Source organism: Thermobia domestica, chromosome 16 (genome assembly GCF_964235325.1).
Source record: "Thermobia domestica chromosome 16, izTheDome1.hap1.1, whole genome shotgun sequence".
Taxonomy (NCBI): Eukaryota; Metazoa; Arthropoda; class Insecta; order Zygentoma; family Lepismatidae; genus Thermobia; species Thermobia domestica.
In genome coordinates, this window is record NC_137469.1 from 80417846 (window position 1) to 80438102 (window position 20257).

Genomic DNA, 20257 nt, shown 5'->3' on the forward strand with positions numbered 1-20257 from the left:
TTTATCCCCTTTGATGAGGTGTTATTACCTTATATAGTTATATGGGCATATACAGGGGTCCATTACCTTTCATAAGACATGGGTATATTAATGCACCCCTTGAAAAATTTGGGAGGGGTACCTTGGCCCACCCCTTAAATTTTGGAAATTGCCCAATTTCAACATTGGGTATTATAGTATAGGACCCTAATATGTATTAGGTTAAATTTGGGTGGTCCACCTCATTCCCTTTTAGGGGTACAAAATTGCCAAAAATATAAACGTAAGCAATACGTTATACCACGTGTTTGGTTTTTGGCCTAATTTATGTGCTTGGATGAGGTCCTATTACCTTATATAGTTATATGATCATGTATAGGGGTCTATTACCTATCACAAGACATAGATACATTTGTGCACCCCGGGAAGGGTACCTTGGCCCACCCCTTAAATTTTGGAAATTGCCCAATTTAAACATTTGGTATTATAGTACAAGACCCTAATATGTATTATGATAAATTTGGGTGGTCCACCTCGTTCCCTTCTAGGGGGTACAAAATTGCCAAAAATATAAATGTAAGCAATACGTTATACCACGTGTTTTGGTTTTTGGTCGATTTTATTCCCTTTGGTGAGGTGTTATTACCTTATATGTTTACATGAACGTATACAGGAGTCTATTACCTTTCATAAGACATGGGTATATTGATGCACCCCTTTAAATTTTTGGGAGGGGTACCTTGGACCAACCCTTTAATTTTGGAAATTGCTTAATTTCAAGATGTGGTGTCATAGTACTGGATCCTAATATGTATCACTATAAATTTGGGTGGTCCACCTCGTTCCCTTCTAGGGGTACAAAATTGCCAAAATATAAACGTAAGCATTACGTTATACCACGTGTTTGATTTTGACCTAATTTATCTCCTTGATCAGGTCCTATTACATCATATAGTTATATGGTCATGTATAGGGGTCCATTCCCTATCATAAGACATAGGTACATTTGTGCACCCCCGGGAGGGGTACAATGGCCCACCCCTTTAATTTGGAAATTGCTCAATTAAACATTTGGTATTACAGTATAGGACCCTAATATGGATCACTATAAATTTGGGTGGTCCACCTCGTTCCCTTTTAGGGGTACAAAATTGACAAAATATAAACGTAAGCATTACGTTGTACCACGTGTTTGGTTTTTGACCTAATTTATTCCTTTGGATGAGGTCCTATTACCTTATATGGTTATATGGTAATGTATAGGTGTTCATTCCCTATCATAAGACATAGGTACATTGATGCACCCCGGGAGGGGATTCGGTATCATAGTACATGCCTCAACATGTATCATGATAAATTTGGGTGGTCCACATCGTTCTCTTTTAGGGGTACAAAATTGCTAAAATATAAACATAAGCAATATGTTGTACCATGTGTTTGGTTTTTGGCCCAATTTCTCCCCTTTGATGAGCTTTTATTACCTTATATGGTTATATGGTCATGTATATAGGTTCATTTCCTATCATAAGATATGGGTACATTGATGCATCCTTTAAAAATTTGGGAGGGGTATCTTGGCTCATCCACTCGGTTTTAGAAATTGTTTAATATAAGCATTTGGTATCATAGTACAGGTCTTCAATATGTACCACTATAAATTTGGATGGTCCACATCGTTCCCTTTTCAAAGGTAAAGAACTACCAAAAATCAAATTTCGGAGGTTATTGACCCCTATTTAGCACGTTATATGGGTATGTACAGAGGTTTATTACCTTTATATGTTTATGTTCCCTTTTAAATTTGGGAATTATCAAATAACAAAATTCGGTAAACGTTTTCTAGGACCCATTGTAGATGTTGATGTTCCTCTTATGGCCAAATATTCAAAATTTAAATGTTATTGACCGGCTTTATTATTGAATAAGTACAGGATTTATTACTTTTCTCATAAGACACAGGTGTATTTGTGTACCAATCTTAAATTTTGGAAGGGGTACATTTCTTATTGTCATATCAATAATTGGTAATTGTTCTTAAAATTGAATAGTATCTCATTCATTGGGTAAATCATTGTCAAATATGAGTATGATCACGTGATCAGTTATTAACCTATGATGGGATTAGGAGTCCAGGACATTGGTACATTGAAACCTTGTAGGATAATTTGAGAATTGTCAAATGAAATTACGTCATTGGTTATGATTATTCCCGCCAAATATAAACGTAAGCAAGACGTTGTACCACGTGATTGTCCTTGATGAGGTAGTGTACAGGGATTCATTTCCTTTGTTGTGGTACTTCTTAAGTTTGAGTGCACACACTTCTAGAAAACAGTTGGTTCTACTGAGGTAAACAATTGACGGACATTATTGACCTTATTGAACATATAATGATATGATTAACTCTAAGACTTAGGTATATCAAGAGAAGTATTCTTTAAATTTGGGAATGGTGATAAACAGAATTTTAACATAAGGCGCGAAATTTGAAACAATACATTGAACTTTAGTCACAGCTCATAGTCTAAGATCATTGGTGGTGATTGATTTGACCTTGAGCTTTAGAAATCTGATAGCTAACCTTATGGAATCTTATGACTCATAGACGAAAGGCAATACATGCTACAACAGTTTGAAATTTAATCATAAGGTGATGTGATCTGACACTAGCAAAGTTATTGTTAATGCAATTTGATTGGATGATCACTATCTTTCCTGCAATCTGATTGGTTGATCCCTATCTTTCGTGCAATCTGATTGGTTGATGATTTTCAAATCTTTGCTGTATTCAGTTTTTAAGTTTTGATTAACATTTAAAAATCTTGGTTTCGTTCAACATTTTGCACTCACTGATAAATATGATCAAAACCGTTTATTTGTTAATCGAATAGTTGAAAACCGGATAAAGTTTGACGGTTAACCGTGAAACGTAAAAATTTTTAGTTTGAAATTTTTTTTGTAGAAACTTTTTGTTTGAAAATACTTGCTTTCAAATTTTTGTTTGATTTTTTGTTTCAGAATTTTGTTTGAATTTTTTGACAACTTTTGTTTCAAAATTTTTTGTTTAAAAATTTTTCGTTTGAAATTTTTAAAAATTTTTCCGTTTCAAAATTTTGTTTAAAATTTTTGTTTGAAATTTTTCGTTTCCAAATTTTTTGTTTGAAATTTTTTGTTTCAAAATTTTGTTTGAAATTTTTTTCGTTTCAAAATTTTGTTTGAATTTTTTTCGTTTGAAATTTTTTTGTTTGGATTTTTTTCGTTTCAAAATTTTGTTTCAAAGATTTTTGTTTGAAAGTTTTGTTTCAAAGTTTGGTTTGACATTTTTAAAGTTTGTGCACTCATTAGTAAAGAACCGGAACTGTTTAGAACAAAAACCTCTGGCAACATTGTGGTGCAATAGTACACGTCAGAACATGATAATGCAACGTCACCAGTTTTTCATCATATATAAGTATCGTTCGAGTTAGTATTCATGATAACATCATCATGGCTACTTGTCTGCAGTTTCTAAACACACGTGATGTGATGAAATCATTTACCAAGATTACTGATTTACAACAGAATGTACCTTATAGAATCTTAGCTAGCCAAATGATCCCTACAAAGTTTGGATTAAGAATCGTAGTGAAGCTTGAAAATGATAAGAATATAATTTTACCAGCAAGATATTTTCCCATGGAAGCATCAAAACAAGAAGAACTGCTGCGTTTCTTAAATACTGGATCTGTATCTTTATGTTACAAAGGATTCTTGGGTCGAAGTCATCAATTTGAATTTAGTACACAGCCAGATTCGTCAGCAATTGTGATGAAATCATGAATTCAAACGTCAGCACATTCCTTTGACGTCAGACATAGTTGTGTGAATGTGGTTGGTCAGCATGACGTCAGCAACTGTGATGAAATTATAAATTCAAACGTCAGCACACTCCTTTCCAATGACGTCAGCAATAACTATAAATCAACCAATACACTGTCATCCCACGAAATCATTTGAGCAAGTTCTTTTCAGGTGGAAAGATGTGTACTTCTAACGATAAAGAGTTCATCTTCGCAAGCTATTATCCAATAAATATATTTCAAACAAAACATGTGATGATTGGTATCAGTGCTAGAACATTTGAACCAGTAATTCGATTGGGCAAAGCAGAACAATTTGGTGTACAACTGACCTGTGAAGAATGGCAAATATTATGTTCACGAATCGACCAAATGAACGATTATTTTCATGATGAGCTAAATGTGACCATAGTCAAATCATTAGGCTCAAATCATGAAGTGGTGCTGCGTACAGTCCTCGAAGAGAAGATGGTGCTGTTACGTAAAAAGAGTACATTCCATGTCCCTCGCAACATGGTGTATCTAACACAAACGGAATGGAACAAATTTATCAGCGTATTCCAGTGTGTTAAACATGCAGTGGAAGTGTGCAACAAAACAAGTATATTCCTGAAAAAGTACTATTTTGAAAAATGTGTTATGCATATTGTACAACATGTATCTAGATATTGTGATGGTTGTCAACATCGTTCGTGGGTGCATACCTGTATTGATAAACAGTTTATTTGTGATCAAATGGACATTGAGTTTCCACCAATTGATATCGCAATAGACCTTAAAAGACTTCAATTGGAATTAAAATTATATGCTAAAGACAAACTAGTGCACGAAGTTCAAAATACATTGTATCGACCACTATCTGGTATGGATGTATGTGCAGTGTAATAAAATGATCCATTTCAATGAATTGTGTTTTTTCATTTCAAGTACAACCCCAGGTTCTGACGTGTACTATTGCACCACAATGTTGTCAAAGGTTTTTGTTCTAAACAGTTCCAGTTCTTTACTAATAAGTGCACAAACTTTTAAAAATGTCAAACCAAACTTTGAAACAAAAATTTAGAACAAAAATCTTTGATACAAAATTTTGAAACGAAAAAATCCAAACAAAAAATTTCAAACGAAAAAAATTCAAACAAAATTTTGAAACGAAAAAAATTTCAAACAAAATTTTGAAACAAAAAATTTCAAACAAAAAATTTGGAAACGAAAAATTTCAAACAAAAATTTTAAACAAAATTTTGAAACGGAAAAATTTTTAAAAATTTCAAACGAAAAATTTTTAAACAAAAAATTTTGAAACAAAAGTTGTCAAAAAATTCAAACAAAATTCTGAAACAAAAAATCAAACAAAAATTTGAAAGCAAGTATTTTCAAACAAAAAGTTTCTACAAAAAAATTTCAAACTAAAAATTTTTACGTTTCACGGTTAACCGTCAAACTTTATCCGGTTTTCAACTATTCGATTAACAAATAAACGGTTTTGATCATATTTATCAGTGAGTGCAAAATGTTGAACGAAACCAAGATTTTTAAATGTTAAACAAAACTTAAAAACTGAATACAGCAAAGATTTGAAAATCATCAACCAATCAGATTGCACGAAAGATAGTGATCAACCAATCAGATTGCAGGAAAGATAGTGATCATCCAATCAAATTGCATTAACAATAACTTTGCTAGTGTCAGATCACATCACCTTATGATTAAATTTCAAACTGTTGTAGCATGTATTGCCTTTCGTCTATGAGTCATAAGATTCCATAAGGTTAGCTATCAGATTTCTAAAGCTCAAGGTCAAATCAATCACCACCAATGATCTTAGACTATGAGCTGTGACTAAAGTTCAATGTATTGTTTCAAATTTCGCGCCTTATGTTAAAATTCTGTTTATCACCATTCCCAAATTTAAAGAATACTTCTCTTGATATACCTAAGTCTTAGAGTTAATCATATCATTATATGTTCAATAAGGTCAATAATGTCCGTCAATTGTTTACCTCAGTAGAACCAACTGTTTTCTAGAAGTGTGTGCACTCAAACTTAAGAAGTACCACAACAAAGGAAATGAATCCCTGTACACTACCTCATCAAGGACAATCACGTGGTACAACGTCTTGCTTACGTTTATATTTGGCGGGAATAATCAAAACCAATGACGTAATTTCATTTGACAATTCTCAAATTATCCTACAAGGTTTCAATGTACCAATGTCCTGGACTCCTAATCCCATCATAGGTTAATAACTGATCACGTGATCATACTCATATTTGACAATGATTTACCCAATGAATGAGATACTATCCAATTTTAAGAACAATTACCAATTATTGATATGACAATAAGAAATGTACCCCTTCCAAAATTTAAGATTGGTACACAAATACACCTGTGTCTTATGAGAAAAGTAATAAATCCTGTACTTATTCAATAATAAAGCCGGTCAATAACATTTAAATTTTGAATATTTGGCCATAAGAGGAACATCAACATCTACAATGGGTCCTAGAAAACGTTTACCGAATTTTGTTATTTGATAATTCCCAAATTTAAAAGGGAACATAAACATATAAAGGTAATAAACCTCTGTACATACCCATATAACGTGCTAAATAGGGGTCAATAACCTCCGAAATTTGATTTTTGGTAGTTCTTTACCTTTGAAAAGGGAACGATGTGGACCATCCAAATTTATAGTGGTACATATTGAAGACCTGTACTATGATACCAAATGCTTATATTAAACAATTTCTAAAACCGAGTGGATGAGCCAAGATACCCCTCCCAAATTTTTAAAGGATGCATCAATGTACCCATATCTTATGATAGGAAATGAACCTATATACATGACCATATAACCATATAAGGTAATAAAAGCTCATCAAAGGGGAGAAATTGGGCCAAAAACCAAACACATGGTACAACATATTGCTTATGTTTATATTTTAGCAATTTTGTACCCCTAAAAGAGAACGATGTGGACCACCCAAATTTATCATGATACATGTTGAGGCATGTACTATGATACCGAATCCCCTCCCGGGGTGCATCAATGTACCTATGTCTTATGATAGGGAATGAACACCTATACATTACCATATAACCATATAAGGTAATAGGACCTCATCCAAAGGAATAAATTAGGTCAAAAACCAAACACGTGGTACAACGTAATGCTTACGTTTATATTTTGTCAATTTTGTACCCCTAAAAGGGAACGAGGTGGGCCACCCAAATTTATAGTGATCCATATTAGGGTCCTATACTGTAATACCAAATGTTTAATTGAGCAATTTCCAAATTAAAGGGGTGGGCCATTGTACCCCTCCCGGGGGTGCACAAATGTACCTATGTCTTATGATAGGGAATGGACCCCTATACATGACCATATAACTATATGATGTAATAGGACCTGATCAAGGAGATAAATTAGGTCAAAATCAAACACGTGGTATAACGTAATGCTTACGTTTATATTTTGGCAATTTTGTACCCCTAGAAGGGAACGAGGTGGACCACCCAAATTTATAGTGATACATATTAGGATCCAGTACTATGACACCACATCTTGAAATTAAGCAATTTCCAAAATTAAAGGGTTGGTCCAAGGTACCCCTCCCAAAAATTTAAAGGGGTGCATCAATATACCCATGTCTTATGAAAGGTAATAGACTCCTGTATACGCTCATGTAAACATATAAGGTAATAACACCTCACCAAAGGGAATAAAATCGACCAAAAACCAAAACACGTGGTATAACGTATTGCTTACATTTATATTTTTGGCAATTTTGTACCCCCTAGAAGGGAACGAGGTGGACCACCCAAATTTATCATAATACATATTAGGGTCTTGTACTATAATACCAAATGTTTAAATTGGGCAATTTCCAAAATTTAAGGGGTGGGCCAAGGTACCCTTCCCGGGGTGCACAAATGTATCTATGTCTTGTGATAGGTAATAGACCCCTATACATGATCATATAACTATATAAGGTAATAGGACCTCATCCAAGCACATAAATTAGGCCAAAAACCAAACACGTGGTATAACGTATTGCTTACGTTTATATTTTTGGCAATTTTGTACCCCTAAAAGGGAATGAGGTGGACCACCCAAATTTAACCTAATACATATTAGGGTCCTGTACTATAATACCCAATGTTGAAATTGGGCAATTTCCAAAATTTAAGGGGTGGGCCAAGGTACCCCTCCCAAATTTTTCAAGGGGTGCATTAATATACCCATGTCTTATGAAAGGTAATGGACCCCTGTATATGCCCATATAACTATATAAGGTAATAACACCTCATCAAAGGGGATAAATTAGGTCAAAAACTCCCGAAATTTGAATTTTTGGCAATTTTTTACCCATAAAAGGGAACGACATAGACACCCAATACTAATAGAGGTACATACTATGGTCCTAGGCTACCACACCAAATTTTTAGATTTGACAATTTCCAAAATTTAAGGGGGGTGTCCTATGTACCCCTGCCAAAATTTAGGGGGTGGGCCATGGTACCCCTGCCAAAATTTAGAGGGGGTGGTCCTATGTACCCCTAGGTCATTGACCCCGGACCAGGTCATTGACCTTTGACCTATGACGTCACTAAAATTTTTGCTGACTCGGCTAGCCATACGGGGGGGCCTACTACTTTGGGTTGGAATAGAAATACTCATAAGAAACATATATGAACCAACAAGTAAGTGTTAGAATAGGGGAGAAAGTGACAGAGGAGAGTACACTTTCGTCAAGGATGCTGTCTCTTGTCAACATTAGTTAATATCTACATGTAAAAGAGATATTTGATCTAATCTGATCTACAAATTTAATCTGATTTAACATCTGTATGTAGAAGAGATAGCAAAATAATAGCTTACGTAATGAATACGCATTTCGGTAGGAGATAGAATGGTTAGGGTTGTAGAAAGAATAGGTGTATACGGTTTGCAGGAATTAAGGCGTTTGTTTAGGAATATCAATAAAGAATATCAATAACATGTTAGAAAATTTGAGGAAGTTCTGTACAGAACAAGGAATGAAAATAAATGTTATAAATACAAAAACTATGATGATTGGAAAGAAACAGTCGGAGCCAAATATAGAAGCAGGAGGGGAGAAAATAGAACAAATGACTAGTTTTCGATACTAGAGTAATACCCGGGGGATGAGGGGAACATGTTCGCTCCAATCTTGGAACTGGGGGACTGTGCCCCCCAATAATCTGATTTGAAATGTGTTTTTTTGCGAAAAAATGTGATGATTTGTGTCCGATTGCTACAAAGGAGAATTAGATGGAATTGATGTCCCCCAGATAAGCCTCAAATCTGCCCGCCTCCCAATGTTGAAGACCACTCTGCTCCCTGATCCTTCATAGGATTGCTTTTCAACTTCACAAATATTTTGAGCATCGCTTAACAACACACAAAAGGGGGTCTTACTTCCCCCTCCCCCCCAATGCTGAAGACGGATTTGCTCTGCTGGTGAAGATATAATGTGCGAACATGAAATAAACGCAAGGATGAAGATGGCGAAAGAACCCTTTAGGTAGAAGAAAAGTCTATTTTGTGGGACCTTGGATAAAGAGTTGAGAAAGAGATTCATGCTCCGTTTGGAGTACTGTACTCTATTGGAGAGAGATATGAGCATTATGCAAAATTGGTGGAAAACGACTGGAATCTTTCGAAATGTGGGTGTAGAGAAAAGAGAGAATTAGCTGAGTCGAGAGAAAACGAATAAGAGGCTGGCAGAAATGGGGGGAGAGAACACAATTTTAGATATTATTGAGAAGAGAAAGGGAGACTGGTTGGAACATTGGCTAAGAAGGAACTGTATCATGAGGGGCATGCTAGAACGTATGATGGTATAAAAAGAGGGAGGGGCAAAGGAGATTACAATTGATGGACGATATTAAAACTGAGAAATCGTACATGAAGACGCAGAGATTAGCTGAAGACCGTTTAGCACGGAAGCTTCTCAGTTGCAGTAAGTGACCTGCCAATAATGGCAGAATACATACGATAATGATGTATTAATAACACCCAATACTGGCAGCTATGGTCTGGCAAAAATCCATACAAAATCTTTATCCAGTTTCAAGTGAAATACTGCTCAATGAAAAATATAGTATTACTGTGGCTGAAGATACTGAACATAATTAATTTAATGGAAATACCTGAAAATAGGTGCAGCATATCAGATTAATGTGTCGTTGAACCTCTTTTCGCCCTCAGAACAGCTCTGATGTGACATGGAGTGGAGTCAGAGAAGTCGTAAATGGAAACAAGTATAAGAGTATTACACCATTCTGCATGCAATACACCATTCATTTCCGAGAGAGAGAATAAAGGCGGAAATCTGTGCCGAATTCGTGTCCAAAACGGACCAACGTTGTTCAATTATGTTCAGTTTTAAGAACTGGACGGGCTAGAGAAGGTGTTCAACTGCATCCCGACTTACTCAAATCACGCCGCAGAAGTTCCAGCTGTCTGAATGGGTGCATTATCATCCTGGATTGTGGCGTCTTCGCCCAAAAGCAGCGCGTAGACCATAGAATGCACATGGTTCTTCGGAATATCGACTTTTCAGCGAAGGTTTACTTCCGTTCACTGTTCCTCATTGCCAATGTAGTTTTGTCGAGAGATTTGTAGTCCGCCATCACCGTGAACACTATCCCTTGCGACATATCTAACATACTTGCCATTCATCACACTCACGTCTCGTAATCAAGCGCTAAATACAAATTGTGTTCCCTTGGATATCAGAGGTCGATAATTTTACACGATCATCGTCTGCAGAAATCATTTCACACTCTCGTTCTACTGTTCTTCACGTAATACGGAGTTTTCCACAATATATTACCGCAAACAGTCCGGCACAGCAGTTCCCACCTAACCGTTGCCAACCCAGATTTTAACGTATTTGCAACTCTATGTGTTTCCATTAAATTGATAAGGTTTTGTATGTTAATTGGACATATGATTACTCAGAATCATCTGAGTGAATATAAAGTAAAATCTAAACAATGCTCTATCAATTAAGCTTGAGAACTTACTCATAACTGAGAATATTAGCCAATGCATACAACTCATACTTATCTTCACATGTTAATGATCAGTACCTATATACAACGATGGCTTGGAAGATTCTTCGTGATAGTTTATTTAATTATTGGAAAGCTAGAAGGGAGTTTGCGAAGGCATATTTTGAAAGGCACCACACGATTTTCGCATAGTAGAACAGGGTAAAAAAAATCTTCACAAATCTCAGGGCATACGATTTCTTAATTGCTGCTGGTTAGCTAACTTGCGTTCTCTCGGTGGCCATCTTCTGCTATAGAACTAGGGCTAGTTCAGGAATGAGGTATACAAACAAACTAAAGAACAACACAAGTGAAAAATCATATTCAAGTTGTGCATCAGAAGAGTAAGGTTGTACACTACTTATAGGCGCATTGATTATTTCAGGTTGATAAAAAATAGAAGAAAGTAACCAGTAATAGTAAAGTTTGGTGGTGGAGTTTTTTACTAATACTTTTGATTATAAGGAGCTGTGATTTAATGATCACCAAGGCTTTTTATTGGTAAATTTATATTCAGCATCGAGTGTTAGTGAGCTAGCCTTGAAATTTCTCTATATTTGTCTCATATTATAGATGTCCTAGACATTTATTTCATACATTCATGTAGACTTCATTATAAATTATATTCACATAAATTTACTTCTTATAATCCTTCGTACACACAGTTTGTAGAAATAATTTTTCTTAGTGAGAAAGCATCTGTGTTCTAAAATAATTTTCTCAAAAACATTCCCTCAGAAATTTGCCGATTATATGAAAAATCTTTTCGCAGAAATAAATTAATTAAACTTTGTGAGGTCGAAATTGACTTTGCTGACCAAACTTGGCAGCGAAGTGAGAAATATCAAGATACAAGCGAAAGTAAAATTTAGTGTTAAAAAATCTTGGAACCAAGGAACGCATACCAATGTTCCATTTCATTATGCCTTACAAATATAAAGATATTCCATCATAGACTTCACAATCGTATTTCTCTTAACATTCTAATCCAGTTTGATATATTACATCACCTCTTTTCAGTGGCGTATTTAAGGGAGACTTCCGGGCTTAAGTCCCCCCGAAATTTTAGTTACTATTTAAAGTAAATGAAATTTTGCAGAATTCTTGCATTTCCAAGAATAAAGTTAAGAAAGCTCCCATCCCCCGGAACAAAATCATAAATACGACACTGCCCATTCCTATTTAAAGGAATCGAACGAGATACAAGATAGCAAACTTCAAGATGACGGCCATCACAAGCCTATTCTCTAATAGATGTCTGCTTCGTCCCAATGTCTATTAATGCGTTTTTTCTCTCCATCATTTGTTTTAAAAATTCACTGAAATTTTCAGACTTGCAACACATTGTTCTTGCTTATTCTGATCAATCAGGTCTTTTGCCACTGCGCCCATCCTTATGGACGAAAGGTCTTTAAATTTTGCTTACACTCGTTTCTTTATATTCCCCATTTCGCTGCCAAGTTTGATCAACAAAATCGATTTCGACCTTCTTAGATATACTAATTGGAATTAGTAGTTAGAAGAGTATATTATAAAACTTCTGTTCAACAAAATTAATGAAATAATTATTTTATTTGCAGGTGCAAATGTTGGTGTAGATTTTCAAAGCTTACCGTTTAAAAAGAACGATAGAAATTGGGAGCTTAATGGTTGGTCATTAAAAAATTTTTTCTACGTAGATATGCCATCAGGTTTGTATATCTAATATTATTTTTAATAACTAATAGTAATTTTAAACAACTTTATTCATAAGGAACATCCCCTGTAAACATTAGACCAGGAATGACGATAAAATGTCCATATGACTAATTTTGTAGTGAATATTTTCTTGCTTTAGCAAAGAAACAATCTATGACGCACCTTGAGTATCAAGATACACAAAATAATGTATTAACTAGATGTTAAAATTTATATATACGTTTATTAAGGTCATAATGCATAAGGAGAGGGATTCAGCTAGCATCAATTAACATTTTCTCTGAAAAATGCAGAAATGCTCTCATACAAAATTTCAAAAATTTCAAAATGACAAGGACAATCTGGAATATTGCAAAGTTGTTGTTTATTAAACTTATAATGCATAAGGAAGGGAAGGTCATTCAACTAGCATCAATTAACTTTCTGATACATCTTGTCTGAAAATGCAGAAATGCTCTCATACAAAAGATGTCAACACCATATAGACAACAGAACAGTCTGCAATATTGCAGACTTGTTCCCATAGATGGAAAATGTCATTAACACTTGCTCATAGCGAATACTATCATTTGACAATAACAGTTAGGGTAAATGTTCTCAGCAGGCAATCATAATGTGAATCTCTCTATTGCAATATGATAAACATATAAGGAAGTACAAGAGGGTTGTACAAATGAAAATGTCAACCTAACGGAAAGGTCATTATCCCAAGAAGCCGACAACAACTGCATACGTTAGTTATAACGACACAATTTTCCTCTAACGGATAGGGTGAACTTCCTCTTAACCTATTTAGTTCAGTTAGTTTTGAGAGGCCTTGTACAGTAAAGACATACTAGATCGAAGGTCTGCAAAGTGAAGTATACAACGTTTGCTAAACTTCCAACAGTAAGATGAAAAAGAAATGAATAAATATTTCAACCTTACAGCCCTATTCCTTCCTTAACCCGTGTTCGATTCCCGGCGAGAGGTCTAATCATTAGGTTCACGTCTCATATAACCTCGTTGCTAAAAGAAACAAACTCAAAATCAACCCTATCATAAACAAACGCACATTTTTTATTCGTACGAAACATAGTTTCTATCCTACTTTCCATAGGAAAGGAGATTGCAAAAGACACAGAGTGTTCGAGTAATCATTACGAGGGATTAAAAATAATACGAGAAAGAAAAAAAACAAATAATATTAACAGATCACTGTTTGCACAATTATGTGCATTTTGACATATAATGACCACAAAAGGGTCATGCAGGGTCCTCAAATAATATTAACAAATCAGTATTTTCTCATATAATAACCACAAAAGGGTCCTGCAAGCATTCTCTTCCTCTACACGCCGAGGGCCACATTTTAACAGTTCCAAAAGTAATGTTTTCTTATATGAGAACCATAGGATGTTTCTGAGGCCATTTCAACAAGATTTTCATACACTAGCTAGAATTGAACCCGGAAAACCAGGGAACAAGAAATATAGCAGGTATAGGAGAAAAAGCTTCTGAGAGGGCATAGGACCCTTCTAAAGACAGGGGCACTCTTCTGAAGTCAGGACCCATGCTCATGGGGGCCACAGAAAGCATAAGAGGTCAACAACCTCACTCCAACCTTCCAGGAAGCACTGAAGCCGTTCTAACGGTCAGCCAATTAACACTACAAACGTTTCTCTTCATTCTAAGCACTTCAAAGTCATTAGAAAACCGTTAATTACGTAAAAGCAATTACTTTAACAAAGGCGGAAAATTGTCAGACCACTTTACTCACGAGGTCTACTTATTTTCCAACCAGAAATTTATTCCAGCTTCTACCTAAATAAGAAATTCACCTAAATTTAGATTGCAGAAGGTTCTAGTAAGTAATAGTTCCTTATCTAAGCCAGGATGCGAAATCCCGGGGGGGACGGGAGGGATTTCCCCCCACCAAAAATTTTACACTTGCGTTTCCCCCTCACCAAAATCTGTAAGGGGGGACACCTTCATAGGAAAATATAAGTATGTCTATAATGAAAATTTTCAAACAAACAATAATTTTAAGTGTATGCTGTTTTAAAAAACGTAGTTTATTTGTAAAAGGATCAGGTGTTTTAACTTTTTCGGTTGTTCGGTTGTTGACGAGATGAATACCTTTTATCCTCTAGCGTACCAGTTGCATGCAAAATTGGTAAAATTTCTCAAATTCTTTTCAATTTCAGTGGACGAATCTACAAACAGGCTTGTGGATAAGTATTTGCTGTTATATGAACATATGTGGACGAAGAAAATAAACCTTGTTGTCGTTTTTATAAATTAGTTGGTGCCTGTAGAAAATGCCGATGCAAAATCCCTTGAAGAGAAAATTATTCAAGCATTTTCCGAAGATATTTTTAATCTTAAAGAAAAACTTGTTGGATTTAGTTCGGACGGAGATGCAGTGCTTACTGGGAGAAACGAAGGTGTTGCTGCTCAAATTAGAAGAAATGTCAACCCGTGCCTAATTAGCGTACACTGCATGGCACATCGAATTGATCTTGTGTCTGAAAGAGTTTTTGGTGTTGTGAATGCTGTTCACAACTTTGAATGTTTGTTAGGCGAACTTTACAAGGTGTTCAGTAAGTCATCTACATCTGCAACACTTAAAAGTATCGTGACAGTCACAGATGCCTCAGGACTGCTGAAAATCAAAAGATTGTTTCACATACGTTGGATTTCAAATGAGAAAGATGCATTATTGGCAGTCTTTACATAATTTTCTTGTATAATGCAATTCCTACTTTTGGAGTATGAAAATACTGACCATTTCAACAGAGACAGTTTTAAACTGAGTGGTATTTACACACACACACACACACACAAAAAAAAAACTCTCGGGGAAAAAGAACATTCTATTGCTCGGTTTTCTTCTGGATATTGCGTCCATTCTGTCTAATATTAGTAAAACGATGCAAAAGGAAGCAGTTTCGTACAATGAAATAGAGAAAAAATTGACCCTACAATCCAAGCTCTGAGAGAAATGCGTATGAAAGATGATGTAAGATAAGTATTTAGTGCACTGCAGACAAGCATCTGATACAGGGAGTGATTATAGTGAGTTTGACCACATAAGGGAGCAGGTAATCCAGGATTTAATAGACGAAGTGGAAAGGTCTCCTTTTAATGATGCTAAAGTGCTTTTCAACGTTTGAAAATAAAGATCGTAATAGCCTGAGTGGTTTATACGGTAACGTAGACGTATATAAAGCAACTTAATTGTTTGGATTGAATCTTGATACTGCAGTGTCAGAATGATTTAGTTTAACGTCCCACGGTTATGCCTGCTAGGCTGAAGGAGACGTAGACCTACTGATTATAATGGAATCCGAATCACTTTGGTCGTTCAACTGTATTCCACCGTGGAACCAGGGACCACGCTAACCGAAGTCAAGCGTGCTAGCCAATAGACCAAGCGGGAGTTCTACAGTGTCAGAATGGAGAGAGTACAAGTCAAGTTCTAAGTCGGTAAATGATTTTCAAGTTCTTAAAGCCTTAACGCGGAAAGTTCGTTCTGTGCCATTATCAACTGCTGCCTGTGAACGTGGAATCAGTGTTGTTCATATTAAAAGTTCCGAAAGAAACCGTATGTTGGCGAGTACCTTGAAATCTTTATTGATAATTAAGCTCAGTGGATTTCCTTTAAAATTATGGGGTGCTATTACTGCTGCTCATACGTGGGTTTCTTCTGGCCATCACATGTTCTACTCTCGTTACACACGGAAAGAAAGTGAAGTTTAATCTTAAAAATTTTCTCTAATGTAAGATACGTTATTGAAAACTATATTTTAGGTCTATAAATACAGTAACACAATCATTCAATACTCGTATTATTGTGGCTCTCTTCGGTGGTCTAGTGGCTAGCACGCGCGCACCATCTTCGGTGCACGGGGTCCTGGTTTCGATTCCCGGTGGGAGCGCCTTACAAAAATTTGAACGATTACCGTGGTTCGGATTCCACCTTAAACTGTAAGTCCACATCTCATAGCCTCGCTGCTGAAAAGGGTCATTAAACTTAAATCAGCAAATCAATCGTATTATAGTGTTTGTGCCTTTATTTTCTAAAGTTTAACGTCCTACGAATATTCAGTAAGGTTAAAGAAGACGGTCATGATGAGATGAATTATAAGGGTGCATTAAGATAGTGGAAGGAAGCGGGAGAACCCCGAGAAAACTCCCACACAATTGTTTGTATACCACAAGCAGAATTTGGCGCGAGTTAGGTAGGATCCAGACAATGATCCCACGCATCTGAGGTGAGGGCTCTACCACTGAGGCAACACGTCTTTTTGTTGTCTATCAAGTATTTGTATTGAAATCATATCTGTTGTTTATAATAATATATTGTTGCTAATACTACAATATAGATACATGGTATTATTTAAACTTACAAAGGTGACCGTATATCTGAACGATCAAACTGAATCACTACGTACGTAGCGAAGAAACGAGAATTTCATGAAAAATAATAAAAACTATACTCTGACTCTACAGCTATGTCTGGCCAAGTGGAGCGCTTCAAGTTAGTAGTTCTAATGCTTGATTAGGACATCGGTTCTCAGGGACTATTATTTCTAACTTATAGATCTCTACCGCTATTTTCGTGAATGCAGTCTTCAATATGATAGTAAACACAAGGGTACTGTGCTCCCACGAGAGTCTAACCCTGGACCATACGCACCGAAGTGTATATTAAATGCAGCAGATAAGTTACCAATTTTGGGTAAATGAATAAATAACATGAAAGTATTTTTAAATAACAATGACGACTAGTTTGAACATTTATTATTATTATTATTATTATTATTATTATTATTATTATTATTATTATTATTATTGTTGTTGTTGTTGTTGTTGTTGTTAGTAGTAGTAGTAGTAGTAGTAGTAGTAGTAGTAGTAGTAATAGTAGTAGTAGTAGAAGTAGAAGTAGCAGCAGTAGCAGCAGTAATAATAATAATAATAATAATAATAATAATAATAATAATAATAATAATAATAATAATAATAATCCATTAATATTTCAATTTTTGGAGGCTCCACGAAACATTAGTGTGGATCGCTGAACTTCTTCCCCCCCCCCATTTTCAAATGATTTCGCACCCTGATCTAAGCGGTATATTGGACTGGGGCAAAGTAACCCCGGTTACAGGCTGAAGCAGCTTTCTTCCAGGTTTATTATTATTATTATTATTTTTTGACTTTAAAACGTTTCACATTTGAACTTAAACTATTGCATAGAAGTCCCATTATACACAATAGTATTCTACGAAACTAAACTATTGCATAGAAGTCCCATTATACACAATAGTATTCTACGAAACTGATCTAACTTTTACGAAATTCTTGTAGGTGATATCTTTCAAATTTTGGCGGCCTTTACAGTGACTTCTTTCCATACCTCTACAACAACAAACCCTCCGGGTAATCAGAACTGATGTTAACCCCCAAAGTTATAGCCAAAATACAGTTAGATGTTCTATCTTACGGTGGCAGTTGAAATTTCCTCTTTACGGTTGATGGTTTTACCGTCAGAGGACTGTAAAACTCTTTTCATATTTTGGGCAACCCCTGATGTGCAAAGTAATCCGTCTTACGGTACCTATATCGCCACTTTACTTGTATGGAAAGGATATGTTGAGAAATCTTTGAGGAAAAAATGGTTTACCGAGAAATAGACGTGAGTAGCGTATAGACAGATATTACGAAAGGACAGGTTACTATTATTATTTAAATAGAGCAGATTATCTTTATGTAAAATAACATTAACTCAGGAGCTATCGTTTTTGCGGCGATGATCCTTTGGTATGATTAATATATATAAATAAAATTGAAAATCACTATGTTTATGACTCTAAATCTCCTGAACCGCTCGACCTATCACGATCAAATTTGTAACATGGATGAGTTTCGAGGCTGGCCGGTTCTATTCTATTCACTTTGACGATAGAACTGTGGGGGAGGGGAGGGGTATAAAAATAAATAAAAGTTAATAACTCCTGAACCACTCGACCGATCGTGATCAAATTTTCAACATATGTGAATCTCAGGACTGGGATCGTTTTTATGATTTAAATTTGACGGAGTAACGTAGGGGCGGAGAAGGAGGGGGAGATATATAAAAATCAATTTATATATTACTGAAAGTGACTATTTTTGTAACTTAATAACTCTTGAACTGTCCGACCGATCTCAATCAAATTTTCAAGATACATGAGGTTCGGATCTAGAAACATTTTTGAAATTTCACTTTAACGGCAGATCCTAGGGGAGGGGGAGGAGAGGAGGATGTATAAATAAAAACTAATAAAATCTAATAGCTTTTGAACCACTCAACCAATCTCGATCAAATTTTCAACATATATGAGGGTATGGCCTTGGGTGTTTTTTATCGTTTCACTTTGAAGAGCCAACCTAGGAGAGGGGGATTGGAAGATATACGTAAAAAATAAATTAAAATGACTGCCTTTGTGACTTCATCATTCTTGAACCATCCGACCGATCTCAATCACATTTTCAACATACATGAGTTTAGGGGTAGGGATTACTTTAGGCTATTCGCTTTGACGATGCAATGTAGGGGAGAAGGAGGGGGAGACAAATTTAAACATGATCAAAAACGACCGATATTAGTGTTGGAAATCACCGATATTAGTAGTTTTCGAGGTCGATGAGAGAAACAGTGACAGTTCTAATGCTGCTTCAATCCAAGTTTAGCCATGATAGTTGCGGAGGGGAGGGTACAACGTAGGAGAAGGGGATAAATATTTAAAAATGATCGAAAATGACTAATATTAGTGTCGAATCCATAGTTTTGGGAGTAGGTGAGATTAACAGTGGGAGTTCTGATGCCGTGTGTTGCAACACGCTGGAGGGAAAGCTATATATCGTTGGGAAGGGGAAGAGAAATTTAAAAATAATCAAAAATGACCGATATTAGTGTTGAATCCATAGTTTTCAAGGTCAATGAGAGAAACAGTGTCACTTCTCATGCTGTTTCAATCGAAGTTCAGCCCTGATAGTTGGAGAAGGTAAGGTATAACGTAGGGGAGGGATAAACATTTAACAATGATCGAAAATGACTAATATTAGTATCGAATCCATAGTTTTAGGAGTAGCTGAGATTAACAGCGGCAATTCTGATGCCATGTGCCGCAGCACGGCGGAGGGGAGGGACAGCTATATAATAATAATAATAATAATCGAAAATGACCAATATTAGTGTCTAATCCATAGTTTTCGGGATCATTTAGATGAACAATGATACTTTCGATCCTATTTAAATCCAAATTCAAACCCGCAACTTGGGAGAGGGGGAGGAAGAGATATTTAAAAATGATCGAAAATGACCGATATTAGTGCTGAATCTACATTTTTTGGGGTCGCTGATGAACGGTGACACTTCCGATGCGATGGCCCGCAACAATATATATATAAATGATCGAAAATGACCAATAATAGTGTCGAATCCATGGTTTTCGGGGTCGTCGCCGACATGCTGTTTAAATCGATGCCATTAAAAAAGAAAACAGCATATGCTAGTTCCAAATAATTACAATGTAATAATAATTACATTATTTTTATTATTTATTAATTTGAAACTTTTATGTCATGTGTAAAAATACGTTACACTTCCAATTGAAGGCTTTTACAATTA

At 35.6% G+C, this 20257-nt stretch overlaps 1 protein-coding gene across 1 annotated transcript in view; it reads left to right on the forward strand.

Annotated features, from left to right (window-relative positions):
- LOC145673193 (uncharacterized) overlaps nt 1-20257 on the forward strand; it is a 222838-nt gene that overhangs the window by 87743 nt on the left and 114838 nt on the right. Inside the window, exon 5 of the mRNA XM_081742661.1 lies at nt 12486-12596. Within this exon, the coding sequence (XP_081598787.1) occupies nt 12486-12596 (111 nt within the window). The remainder of the gene's footprint in view (nt 1-12485; nt 12597-20257) is intronic.